At 37.4% G+C, this 26,557-nt stretch overlaps 1 protein-coding gene and 1 non-coding gene across 2 annotated transcripts in view; one reads left to right on the top strand and one right to left on the bottom strand.

Annotated features, from left to right (window-relative positions):
* The window catches only part of MANBA (mannosidase beta), a 114,993-nt gene that overhangs the window by 48,526 nt on the left and 39,910 nt on the right, over window positions 1-26,557 (top strand). Inside the window, exons 8-11 of the mRNA XM_045820423.1 lie at window positions 11,469-11,620; window positions 15,723-15,840; window positions 17,100-17,186; window positions 20,220-20,387. Of these exons, the coding sequence (XP_045676379.1) occupies window positions 11,469-11,620; window positions 15,723-15,840; window positions 17,100-17,186; window positions 20,220-20,387 (525 nt within the window). The remainder of the gene's footprint in view (window positions 1-11,468; window positions 11,621-15,722; window positions 15,841-17,099; window positions 17,187-20,219; window positions 20,388-26,557) is intronic.
* LOC123806974 lies at window positions 22,421-22,550 on the bottom strand. The gene has a single exon (XR_006783555.1). It is a non-coding gene; the product is annotated as a small nucleolar RNA SNORA38 (small nucleolar RNA).

Raw genomic sequence — 26,557 nt, 5'->3', positions numbered from 1 at the left:
AATTTATTTAGACTTGTTTTGTGGTCTAACATGTGGCCTGTACTGGAAAACATGGTTCCATGTGCACTTTAAAAGAATGCGTATTCTGCTGCTTTGGGGGGGAATGCTCTGTAAATATCAGTTAAATTCATCTGATCTAGTTTGTCATTTAAGTACACTATTTTCTTGTTGATTTTCTGTCTGAAAGATCTATCCATTGATGTCAATAGGGTTTAAAGGCCTCTACCGTGAGTGTATTACTGTCAGTCTCTTCTCTTTGTGTCTATTAAGATTTGATATGTGTGTGTACACATACACACACACCCACACCCACATATATATATGGGTGCTCCTGTGTTGGTGCATAAATGTTCACAAGGGTTGTATCCTCCTGTTGGATTGGTCTCCTCATCATTATATAACATTGTTCTTTGTCTCTTATTATAGTCTTTGCTTTAGAGCCTATTTTGTCTGATATTAGTATTGCTACCCCAGCATTTGTTTTTTTCCATTTGTATGAAATACCTTTTATCATCCCTTTACAAAATATTTAGTCTGTGTATGTCTTTTAACTTGAAGTGGTTCTCTTATAGACAGAATATATATGGGTCTTATTTTCTTATCCATTCAGCTATCCTATGTCTTTAGATGAGAGCATTCAATTATTTTTTACATTTAAAATGATTATTGACAGGCACGCATTTACTGCCATTTTACTATACATATTTATGTTCCTCCTTGTTTCTTGTTTTCCTTAAGTTTCTTTAATATTTCTTGTAATACTGGTTTGGTGGTGACAAACTTAGCTTTTCCTTGTCTGGGAAACTCTCTTTTTTTCTTCAATTTTAAATGGTAGCCTTGCTGAGTAGTATAGTATTGGTTGTAGGTCCTTACTTTCTGTTACTTTGAATATTTCATGCCAATACCTTCTAGCCTGAAATGTTTCTGTTGAGAAATCTGCTGACAGCTTATGGGAACTCCCTTGTACATACCTGTATTTCTGTTGCTGCTTTTAAGATTCTCTCTTTGTTGCCCTGGCTGGCATGGCTCAGTGGATTGAGCACAGGCTGCGAACCAAAGTGTTGCAGGTTTGATTCCCAGTCAGGGCACATGCCTGGGTTGCAGGCCATGACCCCCAGCAACCGCACATTGATGTCTCTCTCTCTCCCCCCGCCACCTTCCCTCTCTAAAAAAAAAAAAATAATAAAAAAAATAAATAAAATCTTAAAAAAAAAGATTCTCTCTTTGTCTTTAACCTTTGGCGTTTTAATTATGGTATGTCTTGCAGTGGGCCTCTTTGGGTTCATCTTGTTTGGGACTCTCTGTGCTTCCTGGATTTTGGTGTCTTTTCTTTTCCCACCAGGTTAGGGGAATTTTCAGTCATCATTTTTCAAATACGTTTTCAATCCCTTGTTCTATCTCTTCTCTTTCCAGTACCTCTATGACACATATGTTGTTATGTTTGCTATTTCTTAGATGTTCCTTAAGCTATTCTCATTTATTTTTATTTTTTATTTTTCCTTTTTGCTGTTCTGATTGTATATTTTCTACTACCTTATCTTCCAAATTGCTGATTCAGTCCTTTGCTTGGTCTAACTCCTATTTATTCTTTCTAGTGTATTCTTCATTTCTGACTGATTCCTTTTTATGGTTACTGTGTCTTTTTTATGCTTACTGTGCTTTGTTTAACTTCTCACTGAGTTCATCCAGTCTTCTTAGTTTGTTGAGCATTCTCATAACCATTGTTTTGAACTCTGAATATGGTTGGTAAATTGCTTGTCTCCATTTAAATTAGTTCTTTCTCTGGGTCTCTCCTGTTCTTTCATTTGGGGTATGTTTCTTTGTCCCCTCATTTTGGCTGCCTCTTTGTATTTGTTTCTGTGTATTAGGTCGATCTGCTATGTCTCCCTGTCTTTGGTGGCCTTAGGTAGTAGGTGTCCTGTGGGGCTCAGGGGCACTGTCTCCATGATCACCTGAGCTAGGTGCTTCTGGAATATCCCTTCTGTGCATTATTGTGAGCCCTCCTGTTGTAGTTATGTCTTGATTGCTGTTTGCCTATTGTGAGTGGAGTTGACCTTCAGGCTGGCTGATGAGAGTAATGATCTTGACTACAGTGTATGAGCTGCTTTTAGGGGGTTGATCCCATAAAGTGGAATTTGTCACAGCAATTTCTGGTGTCCGCCAAGATCTCCCTTTGGCTGTGCTGCTTATGGAGTTAACTGTGTTATGCTCTGATGTGGTATGGAGCCCGCCACTGGATGTGTTGCTTTTGGGGCTTCTTGGGAAAGACTCTGGAGCACATCAATGTCAGACGGTGCCTTTGACTGGCCCTGGGCTACCTATTAAGAGCTACAAAGTGATCCATAGTTGATGGCTGCCTCTGCTGGGCCTTGTTGCATGTGGGAGGGCCAAGCTGTGTACTGAGGCTGACTTCCACCAATACCAAGCCTGACACAGGTCAACAAAAGGCCGAAAGGATCCTTGAGGTCTGCCTCTGCCTGCCAGTGGCCTGTTAGTCTCACTCAGTGCAAGAGACTCTAGCAGTACCTGAGTGGCCTGGGGTAGTAGTTTCACAGTGACTTGCCAGGAAGGAGCAAGTGGTGTTCACTAGGTTGATACAGATTCAAACTTGGTGGCAGTGCTGGGTCTGAGGTCAATCAGCAGAACTCTCAGTGTACATCTAGACCAGTCACCACCTGCCTGGTTCTGTGGACATCAGTGGTAGGTCAGGGTCTCAGGGAGTCATCAGGGTGAGGCCAGTAGAGTTCATGAGGCTAAAACAGATTAAGATTTCACTGTGTGGAGGGAGAGCTATGCATAGGAATGGTGGTCATGGTTGGGTACACAGTGAAAAAAATGGTCTTTGTTCCAATGCCACACACCTGTCTGTTCCAGTTTATCTCTGACACCTAGCGAGCCTGCCCAGATCTCCTTGGGAGCCTCCCCTGCACGTGGCTGTGGGGCCTACCTTTTTCATGTGTCTGCCTTTCCTACCAGTCTTGATGTGGCTTCTTCCGTAAATCTTTCCTTGTAAGACATCTGCTCAGCTACTCTTAAGTTGGTTATTCATGTTGATTGTTCTATAATTTGGTTGTAATTTCAGTTTGGTTCTGGGAAGGGATGAGTGTAACTTCCACCTACCTTCCCTCTTTCTTGGAGCTGCCTGGAATTCTTTTTACTGGTGTTCCAGATGCTTCCTACAGAGATCACATGTGTGAGTTAATCAGCTGTGTTCATATAGACAGTGGTGGTCATTCTCCTATTTCGGAAAGGGCTGCTGCTGAACTCACAGAAGATATCTTGAAACAAATGGATCATTGTTTCATAAATCTCTTTGTGGTCAGGGCTGCCAGAGTGCTGCATACATGGCTTGTTCACAGAGGAGTCCATACAAAAATCAGAGAGTAATCCCAAGTGTTACTTCTGCCTCCTGAAAACCTTACTTTGAACCTTGTGGAATTTGCTCTTTTGGAAACATTTGTTCATGTGTGACATTTTCCAAATCTTTGGAAAAATATTATTCATTCTATTTAATCACATTTCATCATTTGAAAAAAGTGCAGAAAATTTTTTCTGCACAAAATGGAATGCTCATCATAAAGCTGGGGCAGAATAAAGCTAAATTTTGAGAAGGTAATCTCAACTTGGAAGTGTGTGTCCAAAGAAAATGCAGATATGTGAATCGGCTCAGGTTTTGTCTTCAGTGCAGTTTTTCTCTTCTGAATTACATTTTTTTTTCCTTGTGTGGAATTTCAGATGAGGTAATTAGATACAAATGTATTTGTAAATAGCTGGAATCTGCCTTAAAAATGTACTGTGCAGTGAAATACCAAGCTTTAAAACTCTTTGAAGATAAATGCACAGAAATTTTTGTGAAGTCTATTTACTGTGCAACAACAAAATGTAAGGAAATGGACATTTATGAAGAAAAAAAGAATCAAATTTTGAAGCAGAGTGCCAGGAGAAACAATAAAAAATGCTCATCTCACATTGCTCAGAGAAAGCAAAACAGCAATGTTCAGTACCCCAGCCACCCTCACCAAGAACTGCAACCTGTTGTGGTGCAGTAGATCAAACAATGTCTTGTTCACTACCTTTCAGCTGTTTATCCCCTTACTTTTCAGAAGGAATAATTAATTAGAAAATTTTCAGCCCTAGAGGCATTTGTAAGCAGTTTGAATGGATTTCAAAGAAACAGGCAAAGATAATACTTCATTTTGGGGAATTTATTGTGAAATGGGATTTTTATGAATCTCTGACAAACTTATCTTTGTGTCTAATATTTATATATTTTGGCTTCATTTTAGAGAACATTTCTAAATTAAATTAATAAAAAGGTGTTTTCCATTGACTATTGACTATACAAGGATAAATTGACAAATCTGGCCATCTTCTTTACAGAACATATACATGCAAAAATAAATTTTGACCAAGTTCTTGACTTTTTTAGATGTTAAGCCTCAATATAGCACTTATTATTATTCATTACTATAACAAACCAATATGTAGACATACTACTTTCTTTTTTCAGAAATACATGAATCAAATACAGGAATCAATTACTTTTTTTGTATACTGTAATATTTATTTTACTTAAAAATGGTGTGATTATTTATATAGAGTTAAACATAAGAAAGCCTTGAGTGTCTGGATCTTTTTTCTGGCCATATTATTCACATCGTTTCACTATTAATACTGAAATTTACTTTTGTCATATAGAAGAGGGCGTGTTAAAATGTGATCCTACCTAGTGTCAGATACACTAAATATACATCTGGTGATGAAGATATAGGGCAACAATGCTGATGTAAACTCTAAGCTGTTCACTCTGTTTGTGCTGTCTGCGAACCTCTAGGGCTAACGGCGAGCCTCTCTTGCATCATCCTTCCTGTACAGGCCTGTTTGAGGGAGCTCTTTGTAGGGCACTTCTGCCTGTTCAAGCGCTTTCAGAGTAGACACATGTGGTGTTTGGTTGTCTCTAAAACTGCATGATAGTAGATGTGAGATGATTTTAGAATGGGTGTTTTTCAAATCCATAAAGATTATTTGAAAAGTATTTTGGGTAACATTTGCCAGTGTTTAGAAATAGGTGTTTTTGTTTTAAGAAAAAAACATATTCTTGGGTACCTGGATAACACACCGTTTTGAAAGTATACAACTTTTAAGTCCACATGGTTGACTGTCTGGAGTCCATGCAGAGTTTCAGCTGCACACTTCAACCACATGCTGGGAGTTCCTAAAGAAAACTACTTAAAAAAGGCACAACCCAGATGTTCCCTCATTTGACTGGCTCCACCTAAGTTTAGATGTGCAGAAGTGCTTGGATATACCCAGAGTAAGCCACATGCAACATGTTACTTTATCAGTTTTTTAAAGTAATGTGGCAGGACCATGACAATAAGGGAAGAAAATATGGAGGAATGAAGTCCTAATTACTATACTTTCATGTTTTTTTTTTTGATAGTAGGGGAAACCTTTTGCATATACATTACAAACAAAGAAAAGGCAAATAAACAATTTTGTACAAGAAATTTAACACATATCCTGTTCTTTTTAAGTCAATCTATTCTAAGAATAAAATTGTGAATTAAAAAAAACCTCATCTATTGAGTTGCTAATAGAACCTTGAACTATAGAAAAATTTGGAAATTAAAAAATTTAAAATTCAAATTGCTTAACTTACATATTTAGTTTCTTCAATACATTTTTATTCCCTTTCAGACAATAACTTACTTTGTTGGACTGTTTAAAATATTTTTGTTCTTGTAAAAAGACAGTATATTCAGTCTGGATGTAAATATGCATTACTTGTGGGTCTTTTCAAAAGTCCTCTTTGAGAGCTCCTTATTTTCTCTGCAGTAAAATACCTGCTGTAGGGGAAGGCTGTCATGTTATCCATCCAAACTGCCCGGGGACATGAAGAATTACTGACACTAATCATAGGCCAATAGACTTTAACCTGTCAAAGAATGCCCAGAGGGAAAGGCGGCTGTTAGTCCCTGCCTCTCCTTTGAGGTGCTGTCAGGTGGTTAGGGTTCACTTTATCTGGGATATAAAATTGTTATTGTAGGAGTTGGGAGGTAGGACTAGCTGTCTTTTCATGACAATTTTTGCAGAGAAAAGAAAAAAAACATGTTGGAAGATGTGTTTTATTGTTAATACTATGGATAGCATTAATCAAGAATTAATGGGTTCTATTTTCTAGATTTACGATTCTCAAAATTTTTTGGACTCAGAACCACTTTACATTTGTGAAAATTATTGAGAACCTCAAAGTGCATTTGTTTATGTATGTAAATATTAAAACTGAGAATTAAATATTTACTCATTTTAAATCACAGTAATAACCCTATGACATGTTACTGTATGAGTTATTTTATGTAAATAAATATATTTACAAAAGTTTAGTGACAATAATGACATTGTTTTTACATGTTTGTAAATCTCTTTAATGCCTTGCTGAATAGAAGACATCTGGATTCTCATCTGCTTCCGCATTCAACTTGCAGTATGTTGTTTTTATTGAAATGTACATAGAAAATCTGACTTGACACAGATATGTAGTTGGAAAAGAGGAGTATTTTAGTAGCCTTTTCAACTGCTTGCTCTAGAAACTTAACAAGTGGTAGCTTTTTAAATATTAGTTGCAAAGTGGAATCTGAAGCCATTTCAATGAACCCTTCTGTTCTATTTGTATATCTTGTGCCCTTAAGAGATTTTTTTTTAAGAAATTATTTATTTATTTTCAGAGAGAGGGGAAGTGAGGGAGAAAGAGAGGGAAAGAAACATCCATGTGCCAGAGAAACATCAATTGGTTGCCTCTTGCATGCCCCCACCTGGGGACTGGGTCTGCAGCTCAAGCATGTGCCCTGACTGGGAATCAAACTGGTGACCTTTCAGTTTGCAGGCCAGTTCTCAAGCCACTGAACCACACCAGCCAGAGCCCTTAAGGGATCTTTTCCCTTGAGGAAAGTCTTAAGGGAAAAGATTACCTTAAGGATAATCATCTTAGGATAATTAAAATATCACTCATGTGTGATATTGTAATATAATGCATTGGTTATTTGAAAAATGTTGATGTACTGAGAGTTCCAATTGCTGAAACATTTCATAATATGATATCACATTCAGAAGATTCTCTGATATATCAGTTTTGGGTTTTTCCCCAGCATTTTTAGATGTGGACAATGTGACTATAAGGTTGAAAATGTTAGTCTTATAATCCTAACTTAAGATAATAGTTCATCCTTAAATTAGGAAAAAGTATATTATATATCATCTTTTAGAATAAGGTACAGTTTATTAAACTCTATAATGAGTTTTAATTAACATTAAAATTTGTTTTTATTTGAAAACTTAATATTATTGTGAAATGAGTTAAAAGGGTCCAATCATTTTGTGTTTCTGTGTAGGTTGCAAGGAAAAGTTTGGGATTCAAAATAAGAATCTATGATTCTTATGATGAAATTACAGATATTATAGCAAGAGTGACTAGAGATAGCTAGTCAGAGCACAGGAGTGGTCCTGAGTTATCTCTGAAAACAAACCTCTTCATATGCTAACCTTCTGCTGTGGAACTAGAGCACACCAGAATATACAAGCACACATTCTATCAGTTGTCAGAGCAATGATGCCATCACACATCGTGTAGCTTCTGGAAAATTTCACTGCACAATCAAAAGAGGGAGAGGGAAAAGGGCAAAGTTTTAGCATTACTATGAAAATAGTTTTAGAAATAGGGACTTCTGGCCAAGATGGAGGCATAGGTGGACACACCCTACCTCCATGCACAACCAAGATTGGAACAACAATTCAGAGGCAGAATAACACCCAGAACTGATAGAAAATTTATCTGAATGGAATTTGGACAGCCAAGAAGTTGAAATAGACCCGTTCATCCAGACCGGTAGGAGAGGTGGAGACGAACAGCCAGGCATGGGTCGTGGCGTGGAGAGCAGAGAGACTTGGGCGCATAAGGCAACCGGGGGTACGTAAGGCATCTGGGGTGCTCAAGATCGCAGTGGGTGGACCCTGAGTAAGCAAGCGGCAGCTGGCGGACCCAGTGAGGCAGCGATTGTGGAGCAGGGCAGAGCACGCAACCCAGGATCCCAGGGAAGAGACCGAGGTCCCACAGAGAACAGAGCAACTGCCATTGTTCCCTCTTGACCCCGCTCCCGCATACAATGTCACAATCTAGAAACTTGGGTGCCCAGCCCTGGTGAACACCTAGTGCTCCGCCCCTCACCATAACAGGAGCGACCAGACCAAAAAAAAAAAACAAACAAAAAAAATAAAAACAAGAGAGAGATGGCTCAAACAGAAGAACAAATCAATGCCCCAGAACTCATCCTTTTAAGCATCCAAGAGATAGCCAACCTATTTGATGCACAGTTCAAAACACTGGTGATTAGGAAGCTCACAGAATTGGTTGATTTTGGTTGCAAATTAGATGAACAAATGCAGGTAACGATAAAAGAAATGAAGGAAAATGAACAGGGAACCAATAGTGATGGGCAGGAAACTGGGACTCAAAACAATGGAGTGGACCAGAAGAAAGAAAGAAATAACCAAACAGGAAAGAATGAAGAAATAAGAATTCAAAAAAATGAGGAGAGGCTTAGGAACCTCCAGAACATCTTTTAACGTTCCAACATCCACATTATAGGGGTGTCTGAAGGGGAAGAGGAAGAGTAACAGATTGAAAACGTATTTGAACAAATAAGAAAGGAGAACTTCCCCATTGTGGCAAAGGAAATAGACTTCCAGGAAGTCCAGGAAGCTCAGAGAGTCCCAAAGAAGTTGGACCCAAGAAGAAACACACCAAGGCACATCATAATTACATTAGCCAAGGTAAAAATGCAGGAGAGAATCCTAGAAGCAGCAAGAGATAAGGGGACAGTCACCTACAAAGGAGTTCCCATCAGACTGTCAGCTGATTTCTCAAAAGAGACCTTACAGGCAAGAAGGGGCTGGAAAGAAGTATTCCAGGTCATGAAAGACAAGGACTTCCATCCCAGATTGCTCTATCCAGCAAAGCTTTCATTTAGAATGGAAGGGCAGATAAAGTGCTTCTCAGATAAGGTCAAGTTAAAGGAGTTCATCATCACCAAGCCCTTATTTTATGAAATGTTAAAGGGACTTATCTCAGAAAAAAAGATAAAAAAAACATGTATAGTGAAATGACAGCAAACACACAATTATTAACAACCACACCTAAAGCAAAACCAAAAGAAACTAAGCAAACAACTAGAACAGGAACAGAACCACAGAAATGGAGATCACATGGAGGGTTAGCAACAGGGGAGTGGGAGGAGGAGAGAGGAGGAAAAGGTGGAGAGAATAAGTAGCATAGATTGTAGGCTGAAAATAGACAGGGGGAGGGCAAGAATAGTATGGGAAATGTAGAAGCTAAAGAACTTATGACACGTGGACATGAACTAAAGGGGGGAATGTGGGTGGGAGAGGGCATACAGGGTGAAGGGGAGTGAAGGGGGGAAATGGGACAACTGTAATAGCATAATCAATAAAATATATTAAAAAATAGTTTTAAATTCAAGGACACCCTGAAAGGTAGTCCTCTGGTCACACTTACAAAATTGCTGTTCTAGATGTTTGAATCCACATTTAAAGTGTTTTAAAAGTTACCGCTGAAGGTCACTATACAGTTTTACATTTTGCAACCCCAAAACAAGTGTGGTAGTTCCATGTTTTGATCCTCCTAATGTAGGCCTTATTCTGTGTCTTCTCTTAAAATTAATTCTGGTATGTTTTGTCATGCCATATTAATGAGGGCAAGGGTAAGAAAATGGAAGAATGTCTTCCTCAAACTATTCCAAAAAACTCAAGAGGAGGGAAGGCTTCTGAACTCTTTTTTATGAGGCCAGAATTATTCTAATTCCAAAAACCAGATCAAAACACTACAAAAAGGAAATTATAGGCCATTATCCCTGATGCACATACACATTTAAACCCTCAAAAAAATATTAGCATATTGGACCCAGCAATACATTAAAAAGATCATACACCATGATCAAGTGGGATTTATTCTGGGGATGTAAGGTTGGTAGCAAGATTGGTACAATATTTGCCAAAGAACATATATGCATATATGCAAAGCCCATGGGCACAGACAGCAATGTGGTGAAGGCCAGAGGTGGGGGCAGGGCTTGGTGGAGGGGGGAAAGAATCAACAACAAAAAATAAAATAAGTACATCTAGGAGAAATATTCAGCTTTTAGCTAACTGGGCAGTGTTCAAGAATGAAGTATATCTTAAAAAAAATAAGAAAACTTAGACTTGTGGAAGACTAACACATAAGAAATATCTATGTAACCATAGCTTTTGAAAGAAAATTGAATAATTGTGATAAACCTAAGGTTTTTTTGTTTTGTTTTGTTTTTAGCAAAGAGATAGAATTTTGTTTTTGCCTTAGACAAAAAAACACTTTATCTCTTACGTCATCTGTGGTTGTGGCCTCCTCTCTTCTTTAATCTCTTGAGCAACTTTGAATTTAGTCTATACAACATGAATAGTTCAGCAGATTAAAAAAGAAAATGGAAGAATGGTGGGCACTTTTGTTACATGTAATAAGTTGATTAATTCATTTTTTTAATTAGAGAAGAAATGCATAATTATGGTTCAAGGCTAATCTTTATTGATGTAGAACCACATTCCGAATTGTTTGGTCCAGTTTATGACTAGAAAGGATGAAGATTTGGGTAAGAACATCAGTCTGTTCTATCAGGGGTCTTGCTGCTTGTGCTTAACCATGGGAAACTAAGCTAGACTTTCATAGGGATGAAGGTCTTAGCTTTCTCTCATGTAGCAATGATGATATTGGAGTGTGTGCTCCTGTCCCATCTTCTAATTGGAACATTGCTTACATCTCCAGTAGCATGCCAAAGCCCTCTCAAATGGTGAGTTTAATGTGATAATTAGTTAGGATTAAATTGCCTGTTAAACAAAGTGATTTATAGCAATGTGCTATTAAGATTGGAAAGTTGTTAAATTATGAAATACCTTGTGCTTTATTTCCTTGATTCTAAAGTGTGCATTTTGGCATATTTTAACAACACTGAAATGAAAATGTTTTCCAGTCAAAGATGTGTCTGTCAGCTTAACTGGTGACATTCCCCTGAGGCCAATTTTGTGAAATAGTATCAGTTTTTTTGTTTTAATTTTGAAAGGTTATCTTCAAATATAGTTCTTTTACTATAATTATAATTGCCTGTTTTGTGAGGAAAACTACAATACATTTAAATTTTTTATAGCTTCTATTTTTAATGAGAAAGAACAAAATTTGGCAATAATTTATATATATATTTTTTCTGAAATGTGCACTTCCACACTAAGTTCTTCATAGCAAATAGGAAATTAACATTAAATTCTGCTCATGTAAATTGTTCAAAAGTATGCTCTCTTTTTTTAAAAAAGTGTTCTTTGCTTATGTTTTCAATTTGATTTTCTGTATTTAATGTTGTTCATAATAGGTTTATTTTAGGACAGTGGAACTGATACAAGAGCCCATAGAAGGGTCTCCTGGTCTGAGTTTCTACTTCAAAATTAACGGAGTTCCCATATTTCTGAAAGGATCAAACTGGATCCCAGCAGATTCATTCCAGGATCGAGTAACCTCTAACTTGTAAGTTACCATCTTTCTTTTCTTTTATTAATAGTCCCACAAAGCTCAAGAGTTACTCGTTCCTACTTTCTTTAGTTACAGTGGAAGGAACTGAGGGGTAATATAGAATTCTGGGATGATAGGAACTTTAGAATAGAAAGGATTTTTAAATGATGTGTTCCATTCTCATCAGGTATAGATAGTCTTCCAGCTAAACTATTTGAGACTGCTGAATCTATTCAACTTTTATTTATTTTTAATTCTTAAAATCACTTTTATTTTTCATTTTTACATTATATTTTATTGATTATGCTGTTACAGTTGTCCCAATTTTTCGCTTTGCCCTTCTCCACTCAGCACCCCCAACCCCTCAAGCAATCTGCACAGCATTGTTCATGTCCATGGGTCATGTGCATAGGTTCTTTGGCTTCTCCATTTCCTATACTGTACTTTACATTCCATGGCTACTCTGTAATTATTTATTTGTACTTCTTAATCCCCTCACCTCTTCATCCATTCCCCTACATCCCCCTGCCATCTGGCAACCATCAAAACACTCTCCTTATCCATGATTCTGTCTCTATTCTTCTTGTTTGCTTAGTTTGTATTTTAGATTCAATAGCTGATTGATATGTATTTATTGGCATTTTATTGTTCATAGTTTTGATTTTCTTCTTTTTCTTAAATAAGTTCCTTTAACATTTCATATAATAATGGTTTGGTGATGATGAACTCCTTTAGATATTTCTTGTCTGGGAAGCTCTTTATCTGCCCTTTGATTCTAAATGATATCTTTACTGGGTAGAGCAATCTTGACTGTAGGTCCCTACTTTTCATGACTTTGAATATTTCTCACCAGCCCCTTGTAGCCTGCAAAGTTTCTTTTGAGAAATCAACTTACAGTCTTATGGGAACTTCCCCGTAGGTAACTACCTTCTTTTCTCTTGCTGCTTTTAAGATTTTCTCTTTATCTTTAACCTCTCCAGCATTTTAATTATGATGTGTCTTGGAGTGGGTCTCTTTACATCCATCTTGTTTGGGACTCTGCTTTCTTGACTTGTATGTTTAGTTCCTTCACCAAATTAGGGAATTTTTCTTTCATTATTTTTTTCAAATAGATTTCCAGTTTCTTCCTCTTTCTCTTTAACTTCTGACACACCTATGATGCAAATGTTGGAATGCTTGAAGTTGTTCCAGAGGCTGCTTATACTATCCTCCTTTTTTTGGATTCTTGTTTCTTCTTGTTGCTCTGATTGGTTGTTTTTTGGTTCCATATGTTCCAAATTATAGATTTGGTTCTCAGCCTCATCCACTCTATTGCTGTTTCCCTATAAATTGTTCTTTATGTTAATTAGTGTGCCCTTTCTTTCTGACTGGATCTCTTTTATGCTGCTGAGATCCTCATTAAGTTCTTTGAGCATCCTTATAACCACTATTTTGAATTCTGCATCTAATAGATTTTATCTCCATTTTGTTTAGTTCTATTTCTAGAGTTTTGTTCTGTTCTTTCATTTGGGTCATGTTTCTTTGTCTCTTCATTTTGGCAGCCTCCCTGTGTTTGTTTCTATGTGTTAGGTAGAGCTGCTATGGCTCCCTGTCTTGGGAGTGTGGCCTAACATAGTAGGTGACCTATAGGGTCCAGTGGCACAGCCTCTCCTATCACCCAAGCTGAGTTCTTGAGGTGTACCCTTCATGTGGGATGACTATACTCTCCTCTTATATTTGAGCCTTAATTGCTGTAGGTAGGTCAATGGGAGGGAGTTACCCAGGTCAGTCAGATGCAAGGACTGGCTGTGACCACTGACCACCAACCTGTGCCTTCTGTGGAGGATCAGCTGTACAGGGACAGGGTGGTGGTGTTCCACCTGGTCTGTAGCTGTCCACTGGGTGTGCTGGCTCTGAGGTTTCCTGGGTGGCGCAGGCCAAGGTCAGCACCAACCTGTGTTTTGCCTGGGGCCACCCTGCCTGAGCTGTAAATCAATCTGAGATGGCTGTTACTTGTGCTGAGCTTGGAAATTCTCAGGCAAAGCCAAGTTGTGAATCTAGGCTGGCTGCTGCTAGTGCAGGACCTGGGGCTCACTGAGGCCTGCTGTTCCTTGTTTGATAGGGTTTAGGAAATTGTTTAGCTAGAGTCAAAACCAGCCATTCATATGGAAAAGCAGCTTGGGTGGGCCTCTAAGTTGGGTGGGACAGAGTCTCAGATATGGCACTTAGCCTTCTGGCTCTATGGCTCTGTGTGGGGAGGATTCAGAAAAGGGACAACAGCCTCTGCCTAATTTTCTGTCTGGGAGAAAGCTGTCCCTAGCTCCTGCATGAATGCCAGACACTTCAGTGTCTCTCTGCATGCCACTGTTGCCTTTCAAGCTGCTACCTTGGTTCTGGAGCTTAGAGGGAGTGAGCTGGAGTAAGTCCGTGTATGGGTTCTTTAAGAGGAACTGGTTGGGACTCTAGAATTTTCTTCCACCGACTCAGTGCTTGCTGGTTTTTGCAGCCAGAGTTATAGGGACTTACCTTCCTGGCACTGGAACCCTGGGCTTGGTGGCCTAGTGTGGGGCTGGGACTCTTTGTTCCTGAGGTATCCCTCCCAAATTTTTATCCACCAGATGTGGATATGGGACCAGCCCACTCTGCATCTCTGCCCCTCCTACCAGTCTGGATGGATGTGGTTTCTTTAATTCTGTAGTTCTCAGGCTTATAGTTCATTTCTAACAGTTCTGAATGATGGTTGGTCTATGTTTTGGTTGTAATTTTGACATGGTTGTGAGGAGGTGAGCCATGTTTACCAATGCCCCCCTCTTGACTGGAAGAAAGTATCTAAATTTTAGAAACTTCTTATGTATTTTCTCTGGAGGAATAAGACCATGCCTAATGCACATTTTGGATAGTTAGTCCCTGGGAAAAAAAAGATGATTGCATTTGGGTTTCCCCCCCAGTTTTTCAAAGAATACCTTAAATATTTTTGTTCATGTTTTAAAAAAATGAAAACCCATGTTTACCTCTTCATGCTAAGATATTTGCATATTTCTTTATTTTTACCTTAATAAAAGCAACTAAAATAAAAAATTTCTAGATCTAGAAAAAAATTAAAATAAGTTTTTGAAGCTTTGAAAATAGAACAATATAAGAAAATAACTTTTTTAAATTGGGTTTATAAACTATTATCTCTGTGATAGTAAAGGTAAATCTTGCGAAATGAAAATAAACATATTTAACTTGTTTACAAATGTATAAATATGCATTATAGTATATTATTTGATGTTTTAAATTTACATGTGTTTGGTTACTAAACTCTAATTTTGCCCAAGCTTGCATTAATTTCCTTTTACTTCAAAATGTGTATATTGTTTTTGAATTTCATATTAAAATGAAATTATTCTCCAGACATAGGCATAGATAATTAGCTGATTCTCTTTTTAAATGGCCCTCTCCTCTTCTGACTGGTTTTGGTGGCAGCTGTTCAGCACAGCTGGGCCAATTAGTAAACCTGCCCATGGGCCCCTTTTTGAGAGCATGATACTCCGTGTCCCCCGGAAGCCTGTTATTGGCCTTTTTGTTCCTTTCTGGGCACTGCTCTGGAGATGGAGGGTGCATGCTCTCAAAGTGGCCGTGAATTTGTAGGCTCTCTAGAGGGTAATGTGAATAGGAATTGGACAAATATAAAAGAAGTTTCCTAGAGAAAGAACTGTTGGACTAGAGGAATTATAAAAAAGGAGATAAGAGTAAGCTAGCTAGGTACTAATATTCAGATTTCGATTTTGGTCTTACAGTTTGAAATGGTTATATAACATTACCACATACTTTTCCAAGGTTTACAATTATATTTTTCTACAGGAATAACTTTAAGACAAAGTTCAGTTTTAAAAACAGCATAATAACATTGCTGAAAATTTAGAAAGCAGGGAAAATATCATTCATAATTTTTCTGAGTTCATTTATTTTATGTACTTATGGTTAATCTGTATATAATTTTGTCTCTTAGCATTCTATCCAAACCATCATAACTTTAAAATGTGTTTTTCTAACAGAGATTTTAAGTGTGTTTATCAATTACAATATGTTTTAAAATCTTTTTTAATACCCCCAAATTTTTAAAATAGTATTTGGTTTTAAAACTCCTCTGCAGGTTAGCCACCCTTTTGCGGTCTGCTGTGGATGCTAACATGAATGCGCTGCGGGTGTGGGGAGGAGGGATATATGAGCGTGATGAATTCTATGAACTCTGTGATGAACTCGGAATAATGGTGAGTAATTGACAGCATTTTATTCCGTAATGTGTTACTGTATGTGTTCTGAGAGGGCGATATTGCTTATTCCTTCTTTTCTTAGAGTCAGGAATGATGTTCCATTTTTTGCAAAAGAATAAATGGCATCTTAAGAATCTAGAACTATAGTTGATAGTGAATATCATTATTATTTTATTATTTTTAACTCATAGACATTCTCTGTAGTAGTTATATGTAAGTGTATAGCTATCTGTACTTTCTTTGTAATACGAGAGTATGCATAAAAAAGAAAATATTTAAAAATTTTAACTTTGAGACTAACTAGCCCTAGAGAGAGATAAAATAATACAATTAAATAAAGGTGTGCTTAATGTTTTTAAGTTCTTCTAACATGTTTTGTGTTAGTGAGGGTTAAGCAAAGGAAGTTTATTTTTAGTTCTAGTATTACAGTTATGAAATACAAAGCTCTCCATAAAAGAGTAGTACTTATGAAAATATCAATAATGCTGATGGTCATGATGATGTGACAGGTTTCTGTAATATTTGTTGAGTGCCAGGCATTGTTCTCACTGTTCTGCCTCTATTATTTCATTTCATCTTCATGCCTGTTCTATGGGGTAGTCATTGTTATTCTATGTCCCCATTTTACAGATGAGGAAACTCATCTGGGCAGAAGTTGAATAACTCACCCACACTCAATCCGTGGGGCTGTGGTGGAATCCAGGCTCCAACTCAGGCTCACTGACTTGGGGCCGTGTTCTTGATCACAGCATTAATGACAGCCTGCCTAGGAATGAGCTAATGTGGCTTCAGTACTAAAATGTCCATGTAGTAATTTTGGGGGCCATGAAAACTGAATTCCTTCATAAACAACTTATATTTCTTATTAGTCTGGTCCATTTGTCGATACCAAATTCCCAGTGAAAATTAGAGTGAATTAGGAGTGAGGTAGGACTGGGTGGAGCGGGAGCTTCATTTTGAATTTTATATCCCCCTCAACACACTTTCATTATTGAATTCTCCTTTTCTCTCTTTCCTGCCTACCTCACATTTTTCTCTTTTCAGGTTTCCCTGCAGTTCTGCGCAGTTCTGAAAAGTTGTGGGGTCCCTCAGCGCCTTTCCCAGTGTCTTGCCCATAGTAGTGCTGAAATGGCCATACTCCTCAGGCAAACGTAGTTTTGTGTGAAAGATAATAATCATGGTCCAGAGTGAAGAATTTCTTTCTGTGTGATAAAACTCTGTGGACATGCTTTATTGCCTTTTATTTGATTTGCTAGGTATGGCAGGATTTTATGTTTGCCTGTGCCCTTTATCCAACGGATCGGGATTTCATGGATTCAGTGAGAACAGAAGTTGCTCACCAGGTACGTTGTTACCATTCCAAGAAGAAGGAAAATGCTTACGTTTTAGTTTTGCTTTCTGTTAAACCTCTTGTGGTTCTTTTTGTTGTTCTCTTTACTAAATCCCATGAAAAATCACAGTCAGGTAATTGACTTTCTAGGTGATTCCATTCAGTCTCACAGCTTTATCACCTTATGACTCTCAGATTTATCAGCTGTCCTGACTTCTCTGCTGAATTCCTGAGGCATGTATCCCGCTACCAACCAGGGTCTCAACTTGGAGGTTTAATAGTCATCCCAAATGTAACATGTCCAAACCAAACTTCTATTACCTTCCCCAAACTCGCTTTTCCTAGTTTTTAATGATTGGCAATGCCTGTCTGAATTTCATAGGCCAAAAATTTTAAGTGATTCTTCACTCTTGATTTCTTTTGTATTCCATATATACACACTTACATTTATGTTTACAGGTCTGCAAATGCAAGGAAGTGATTATATCCTAGCTCCATCCACTGAAAAGGCCTAGAAACAATGAACAACTAGTAATACTGAGCATCCTTACGTGAAATAATATGTCTAATTAAGAGAAGGGCTTCTCAGAGAAATGGCTGATTTCAGTCAGGTCTGGCACAGGAAATATACCGATAGATTATCCTGGAATATTTTGACACACAGATAGCAAGGAAGCCATAATAAATATGCCAAAAGAACTTTGATGAGAGTCTGACCAACCAAAAGTGGGACAATTTGAGGTTCAATAAAGATAAGAATGTTGGTGGATTGAAATCCATCAAGTGTGTTGTAATACATGAGCTTTTAATTACAGTGGAGGTGTAGTTGCATGAAAAACCAAAAGAAATGCAAGGATTGCTCTAACACTCAAGATAGTGGTTACTTCGAAAGGAGGAGCGGCCTGATTGGGAAGAGAGGCCTGTGAGGGCTTCTAGGGTGGTTGGTAAAGTTTTCTTTCTTGGTCTCAGTGGTGGTTACAGACTGATTGCCTTTAATAATTTACTATGCCATGATTTATTTTCTTTATCTGTGTTTTATTTTTTTTAAACGTTTAAAAAGTGCAAATGGAATCATCCCTTGCTCAAAGTCCTCCAGATAAAGTTAAAGACCCCCGGCAGGGCCTCTCCTGCCCTGCCTGCCTCTCCACCGCATCCAGCACCATCTACCTGTGCCGTCTGCCCCAGAACACCGTCCCCATCACAGTCCCTTGGGGACCTCGTCACTCATTATTCCCTTTTGCCCCTCTTTCCTTGAGCATGGCTTTCTCTGGGAAAAACCTTTCTAAATCTGCAAATCTAATCAGGTCATTTGCTTTTTGTGACACACATCCCTTTGAATTGCTTGTTCGGGTTTTGTCACCCCTGCAAGGTTGTAATCCACCTGAGCTTGGGCCTTGCTTCCCTCTGTATCCCCACTCCCTGGCTGGATTCTTCATCAGGTAGATGGATGGATAAATGAGTAACTTTTAAAGTGCTAATCATAGTTAGTAGGTTGCAAACATTTCAGTTTTATCTTTAATTTTCTTTCATGCGTATAATTAAAATAGGATATCTATGTGCTTTGAATTCTTTTATTTATTATTAAAGAGGAGAGCTTTTTATGCAGACTTTGTTAACATTTTAAAGTAAAGCTTACCATAAAACTCTAGGTCAGTCTGAAGGGTGTCGCAGAGTCACTGAAGGTTTTGCCTCTTCAGGATTTGTGTTTGTGTTTTTATCAGTACCACAAATGCACCAGTCACCATGGTAGCAGCCCTCTCTTACCTGGGGGTACATAGAGGCAAATAAAGGAGATACTATTTAAGAGGCTATTTTGGAAAAACACAAATGTTCACCTTTTTTTTTTAAAGATTTTATTTATTTTTAGAGAGGGAAGGGAGGGAGAAAGAGAGAGAGAAACATCAATATGCAGTTGCTGGGGGTCATGGCCTGCAACCCAGGCATGTGCCCTGACTGGGAATCGAACCTGCGATGCTTTGGTTTGCAGCCCATGCTCAATCCACTGAGCTACGCCAGCCAGGGGTTATAATGTTCACTTTTTTTAAAGTGAAATGTATCTCTTTAATCCTTAATGCATTTCTATATCATGAATGTATTGCCTAGTATCTTGAATGGAGACCACAGTAGAAACATCAGCTGGGACCCATCACTGTAATCATCCAGTACAGAGAAAGAGAAGCTGTAAATACTGCTGAGGTTATACTGCTAAGACAAGTTCCAAAAGAATTTTTCTAGACCATTGACTCACTCTGTTGTTCATTGCCTTCTTCTATTTGGTACATCCCCCAGTGTGTCAGAGAACTGGGTCCTTTCAGCTTTATGGAGGGCGGGCCGACAGTGAGCCCAGATCATGCTGACTTCAATTCTTAAGACTGGCAGGGTTTTAGATAGATTCATTAATTTAGTCTTAGTTGACTTCCTTTTATATGACATTGATACTTATTTCAGGTAACACCCTCTTGATGCCCTAATTGTTTTCTTCTTTAGACTATTCCATACATTTGTGTTTAACTTCCAGAGTCTCTGGTACTCACTCGCTTTGTAAAACCCTCTCTAGTCCTTATGGTTCTTTGACATGGTGGAGACTGTGTGGGGATCCCAATACCTCTTTCAGCAGAAGTGTTTGTTCTGCCTCATTTGTTTCTTCACACAAGCTCCAGCTTGCTCTTGAGACAACTAACCCCTGTAATGTAACGTGATATCTCCTACATTCCGTGTTTCTTAGAACCTTGGTGTGAGTCAGATCAAGATGAGGTTGATTTGTTTTACTTGTCTAATAAAAGGGATCATATTTTCTTCAGTTTTTATACAGCAGGGAAGACAAGCTCTATCATATTGGTATTTATAAAATCTAGATAAAAGGAATATCAGAGATTTCTTAAAATATATTTCCACAGGTAAACTTACTAGCCATTTTCTTATAGGTTTTCTGGCACAAAAAAACTTACGTGAAGAAATTCAATGGTTATAATTTTATGAATATTATAATTCTGAGTTTTTTTATGTTGAGCATTTGCAAATTATTTTATGTTTTCTTAAATTTTAGATCAGGAGACTGAAATCTCATCCCTCCATCATCGTTTGGAGTGGGAATAATGAAAATGAAGCAGCTCTGATGATGAACTGGTACAGCATAGACTTCCAACACCTGCACACCTATATCAAAGATTATGTGAAACTGTATGTGAAAAACATTCGAGAGGTCGTCTTGGCAGTAAGTAATGGTTTTTAATGCAGTAGAATTTCAGAACCTGTTTTAAAAATGGATCAGTTTGAGTATTGGTGTAGTATATTTTTATGCCCTTTATTTTAGGGCAACCTTCAACAATATCATTTTAATGCAGAGTAATCCATTGTAGTGCTGCAGCCTGTGAAAGGATTTGTGGGTTTGAACTTCTTTAAGGATTGACATACCTGTGGAACTCACCACACATGCACCAGTATTGTGCTTAAATTGCAGCTTGTCACAGACACTTTGGAGCCCATCTGTGGGTTCCCAAAGGTTGTAATTCTGTCTATTAGATGATATATCAATGTGTCACTTGTTTTATTTTTAAAAATTTTAATTGTATTTTTTCCATTACCATTTAGTCCCCTTACGACTCTCTCCCCACACAATCACCACACTGTTGCCCATGTCCATGAGTCCTTTTTCCTTTTTGCTCAATCCCTCCATCCTCTAACTGCTGCCCCCCCCATACCCCCCACCTTAGCTGTCAGCCTGCTTTCTGTCTGTGAGTCTGCCTCCATTTTGCTTGTTAGTTCAGTTTGTTCATTAGATTCCACACATGAGTGAAATCATGTATTTGTCTTTCTCTGACTGGCTTATTTCACTTAGCATCCATGCTGTTGCAAAGGGTAACATTTTCTTCTTTTTTATGCCCAAATATTATTCCACTGTGTACATGTCCCATAGTTGTTTTATCCACTCATCTACTGATGGACCCTTGGGCTGCTTCCATATCTTGGTAATTGTAAATAATGCTGCTATGAACATAGAGGTGCTTATGTTCTTTTAGATTAGTGCTTTGGGTCCCTTTGGATATATTCCCAGAACTGGGATTGCTGAGTCAAAAGGCAGATCCATTTTTAGCTTTTTGAGGTATTGCCATACTGCTTTCCACAGGGGTTACACCAATCTACATTCCCATCAACAGTGCAAAAGGGTTCTCCTTTCTCCACATCTTCGCCAGCACTTGTTGTTTGTTGATTTATTGATGATAGTCATTCTGAGAGATGTGAGATGATATCTCATGGTTTTAATTTGCATTTCTCTGATGATTAGTGATGTTGAACATCTTTTCATATGTCTGTTGGCCATCTGTATGTTCCTTTTGGAGAAGTGTCTATTCAGGTCCTTTGCCCACTTTTTAATTGGATTGTTTATTATTTTGGTGTTGAGTTTTGTAAGTTCTTTACAATTTTTGGATATTAATCCTTAATCAGATGTATTGGGGAATATGTTCTCTCATTCTAAGGATTGTCTTTTTATTTTGTTGATGTTTTCCTTTGCTGTGCAAAAACTTTTAAGCTTGATATAGTCAGTCCCATTTGTTTATTTCTTCTTTTGTTTCTCTTGCCTGGGGAGATATGTCAGGTAAAATATTGCCATGAGCACTGTCTGAAATTTTACTGCCTATGTTTTCTTCTAGGATTTTTGTGGTTTTGGGTCTAATATTAAATCTTTAATCCATTTTGAGTATTCTTGTGTGTGGTGTAAGAAGGTGGTCTAGCTTCATTTTTCTGCACATATCCATCCAATTTTAAAAGTATATTAAGATAGTGAATTCTGTTAATTAATTTTCTAATGATAATCTGCTCCTAGTAAACGCTTTATATAGTTAATATGCTTTTATTCTTTTACTCTATGCCAGACTTGATTTGCTCATATTTTAATTAGAATTAAAAATTCATAGTCACAAGTGAAATTGCCTCTGGTAAGCACTGTAAACTCAAATGCCTAGAGGAACCAATTTTCTTTCTAAATTGAGTAAAGTAGAGTAGATGATGCTCACAAAGAAAGAAGAGGGGGCTGTGGTAATAGAAGAATTGGATTTTGGGTCTCATTCCATATTTAAAATGTTACCGATACATAATCATTGGTAAGACAGACTTGGCCCATAGAACTCAGCTTGTAGCATTTTGTATGTGTGTATGTGTTTGTACTCATCTCACAGGATGAATTAGGAGGCTTTTTTAATGTGTAGGAACAACTTATTTATTTATTTATAATTTTTTTAAGTTTCTCTATGTGGAATGGTTGATCTTGAGCCTGCAGGGAGCAAGGTGGGCCCAGACTTGTCCAAGTCCACATTTCTTTGCCTCCAATTCGTATGTGTCCAAAAATAAGTGCATAGGGACAATTTAAATAAAATAAAGATTATCAGTTTTGTTGAGACAAGTTCACCCATAAAACAGGGCCCAATATCTTTTGGGGGGAATACATTCCTTCCCCATATATTTAATTTATCTTATGGTTATTATCCAATTTGGGTTTACAACTTCTGGAATTATGAACCTTTATGCTTTCTAGGAATATAGCATTTCTTCCAGAATTTAAAAGTTCCTGTGTAAGGAGACATGCTGTCATTTATAGTATGTTAGTTGGGATCAGCTGTGTAGACTGAGACCACAGGATTGTCAATGAAAGGAATGTTTGGGTGTGGAAGTCACTCCCTTTCCTGTGCATGTGTTTCTATGTACTTTGTGTATATATGCATCTATTGTGGATGTCTTCAGTTACCCCTGGAAGCAAATACCCCAGCCAGAAGATTTCCATAGGCAGGGAAAATAAGGGACACAGCTGACTTAACTTTGCTACAGATATTATAGGTATATCTTTTCTTCTTCTTCCTTTTCCTCTGTTACCTCTTCCTCCTCCTCCTCTTCTTCTTCTCCTTTTCCTTTTCCTTATTTTCATAAGAGAGCACTATAGAGTCTTTTTACTTTTTTTTAAACTCCTTTCACCCATTTCTCTCACCCCTGTACCCCTCACTTCTGGCAACCACCAATCTGTTCTCTATATCTATGAGCTTGTTTTTTTTTAAGATTCCACATATAAATGAGATCATGTGGTATTTGTCTTTTTCTGCCTGACTTATTTTACTTAGCATAATGCTCTCAAGGTCCATCTATGGTATCACAAATGGCAAGGAATTGAAAACCTCTTTGAAGAAGTAATGATGGAAGACTTACCAAATTTGGTGAAGGAAATAGACACAGAAGTCCAGGAAGCACTGAGAGTCCCAAGCAAGATAAACTGAAGAGGTCTACCCCGATACAGCATAATTAAATTGGCAATGATTAAAGACAAAGAGAGAACCTTAAAAACAGCAAGAAAAAAGCAGTTAGTTACCTACAAGGGAGCTCCCATAAGACTGTCAGCTGATTTTTCAACAGAAACTTTGCAGGTTATAAAGGATTGACAAGCAAGGACCTACAACCAAGATTAATCTACCCAGGAAGGCTATCATTTAGAATCAAAAGACAGATAAAGTGCTTCCCAGACAAGAAAAAGCTAAAGGAGTTTATCATCATCAGTATTAGAATAATCATTAAGGGGTCTTGTAGAAGAAGAAGGAGAAAGAGAAGGAGGAGAAAAAATATTAATAATGAAATGGCAATAAGTACATACCCATCAGTAATTGCTTTAAATGTAAATGGAGTAAATGCTCCAATTAAAAACACAAGGTAGCTGGATGGATAAGAAAACAAGACCTATGTATATGCTGTCTATAAGAGACCCACTTCAGGTCAAAAGATACACACAGAATGAAAGTAAAGGGATGGAAAAAGATATTTCAGGCAAATGAAAATGAGACAAAAGTTGGAGTAGCAATACATACATCAGAAAAAAAATAGACTTAAAACAAAGGCTCTAACAGGAGATGAAGAAAGACCCAGCAATTCTAAGTATTTATACAAAGGAAACCAAAACACTAATTAAAAAAGATGATGCACTCCTATCTTTAATACAATAGTATTTACAATGTCAAGATATGGAGCAACTTAAGTATCCATCAATGGATGAATAAAGAAGATATGGTACATATATACAATGGAATATTACTCTACCATAAAAAGAGTAAAATCTTGCCATTTGCAACATGGGTGCAACTAGAGGGTATTGTGCTAAGTGAAATAAGTCAGATAGAGGTAGACAAATACCTTATCATTTTACTTATATGTGGAATGTAAAATACAAATTAAACAAAACAGAAATACTCATCAGTACAGAGAACATTTTGATGGTTGCCAGATGGGAGATGGTTGAAGAGATGAATAAAAAAGGAAGGGATTAAGGTGCACAGATTGCCAGTTATAAGAACAGTCATGGGGCCCTGGCTGGTGTGGCTCAGTGGATTGAGTGCTGGCCTGCAATCTGAAGGGTTGCCAGTTCAATTCCCAGTCAGGGCACATGCTTGGGTTTTGGGCCAGGTCCCCAACTGGGGGCGTGTGAGAGGCAGCCAATTGATGCAATCTCTCACACATCGATGTTTCTCTCTCTCTGTTTCTCCCTCCATTCCCCTTTCTCTAATAATAAATAAATAAATAAATAATTTTTAGAAAAAGAACAGTCATGGGGATATAAAGTACAACGTAGGGAATGCAATCAATGATACTGTAATAAGTATGTGTGGTGTCAGATGGGTTATTAGACTTACCGGGGTGATCACTTTGTAAGTTATATAAATATCTAATCACTATGTGGAATACCTGAAATTAATATAATATCATAAGTCAACTGTAATTGAAACATAAAAAAATTTGTTTAAAAGTAAAATTCTGTAAGTAAATGCTAAAGTAGAATTTGCTATATATAATATATGAATCTGTTGGTGTGCGATATAAGGAGCAAATGTAGAGGAAAGAGCTGGTTTCCAACTCTGCTTAGAGTGGTTCCCTTTGCACCACTCTTTGCTTAATGTGCATAGTGTTCTGGTATTCACTACATGCATGCACATTGTACCTTAATACAAACTGGCCTTTTTTTTTTTCCCTTTTGTTTTCAGGGAGAGGAAGCAGCATTTTTGCTTGTTTTTGAAGTAATGCCTTCAAAAGTTTAACTTTTTAAAAACTTTAATGTTTGATATGTGATTTAATAATGTGACTGTATTTACAATTTTTATCTGTATTTAGATGTTTCAAATATTTGCTATATCCTAAAGTAATTTGAAACAGGTATATTTAAAAGAATGCTATGTGATTCTGGTAACCAAATATGCCCAGTTTATGGTGTTATTCTATTTATGTGAAGAAACTTTAGTGAGAATACCTGGAAAACATATGTTTAAATTTTTAGCTTATCTGATATGCTAAGTCACGTGTCATAAAGAATTTTTCTATTCATAAACTGTGGTGGCTTAAGCTTTAATTAATATTCATAGAATATTTATTTTACAGTTTTTTAACTGACAGCATTATGTTTCTCAAAGCTGGTGGATTTAGGAAATGGGTTTTCATATCTGAGGATTTTCATCTCATAGCTTCATTATTAAGTGGTTATGACTCCTAAGTCTTGGCTGGCCACTACATGCCTATGTAATCTTGGGCAAGTCACTGAATCCCCACTCTCCTGTCTATAAAACTGAGTTAACAAAAGGGAGTCACTCTTAAGAATTATTATGTGGATTAAGTGAGATAATGAATGGAAGGTGCATTACACAGATTCTGGCACACAGTAGACTTTTGATTAATGCTAGTCATCATTACCATCCTTTGCTGGTTTTACTACACAAGATAGATAGATCTTCAGATAGTTACAAACTTTAATCTCTAGTATTAGCACTACATTCTTGAACTTGAAAATATTAGCTTCTATGTGCCACTTTGTCTCCACCTTTGAATTGGAAATATGATGCTTTCCTCATAAGGGATCTATGTATTTTAAAATGATTATCTGAACAATAAAGGGTGTTTGCCAATTTCTTGTTTGAAGATGGACAGGATTAAGTGCTATATAGTCATTACTGTTGTTATTTCTATCAAAGCATCAGGCAGTTAAGGAAAAGGATCATAATTGGACCTATCCACACACTAATTACAATAATTAGTTTCCTATTGTACATCATACTTTTAAAAATATAGTCATTCTCTTGCTTTATCTTATGGTGTCTTTTGGTCTGAATAAGCATTTAAGGTTATGACCTAGAAAGAAGTCATCTGTGAGATAGACTAAAAATCAGACCTCAAGAGGAAATGATACAAAAGTGGAAAGAAATCATAGTTCATCATCTGGGGTGGAAATTTTTAGGGAGAGACTCTTAGTAATTTTACTGGCTGGCTCATGTTACCAGATTGTTCAAGAGTCTGGAGGAATGGAGAGGAGTTACTCAAGCTTGATTGATTAAGGCTGATTGGTCAGCCTTCTCCATTTTTCCTTCA

The sequence above is a fragment of the Phyllostomus hastatus genome, unplaced genomic scaffold, assembly GCF_019186645.2.
Source record: "Phyllostomus hastatus isolate PE091 unplaced genomic scaffold, TTU_PhHast_1.1 phas_scaffold_39, whole genome shotgun sequence".
Lineage (NCBI taxonomy): Eukaryota > Metazoa > Chordata > Mammalia > Chiroptera > Phyllostomidae > Phyllostomus > Phyllostomus hastatus.
The sequence above is the reverse complement of the archived record's forward strand: the minus strand, read 5'-3'. Positions and strand labels throughout refer to the sequence as shown.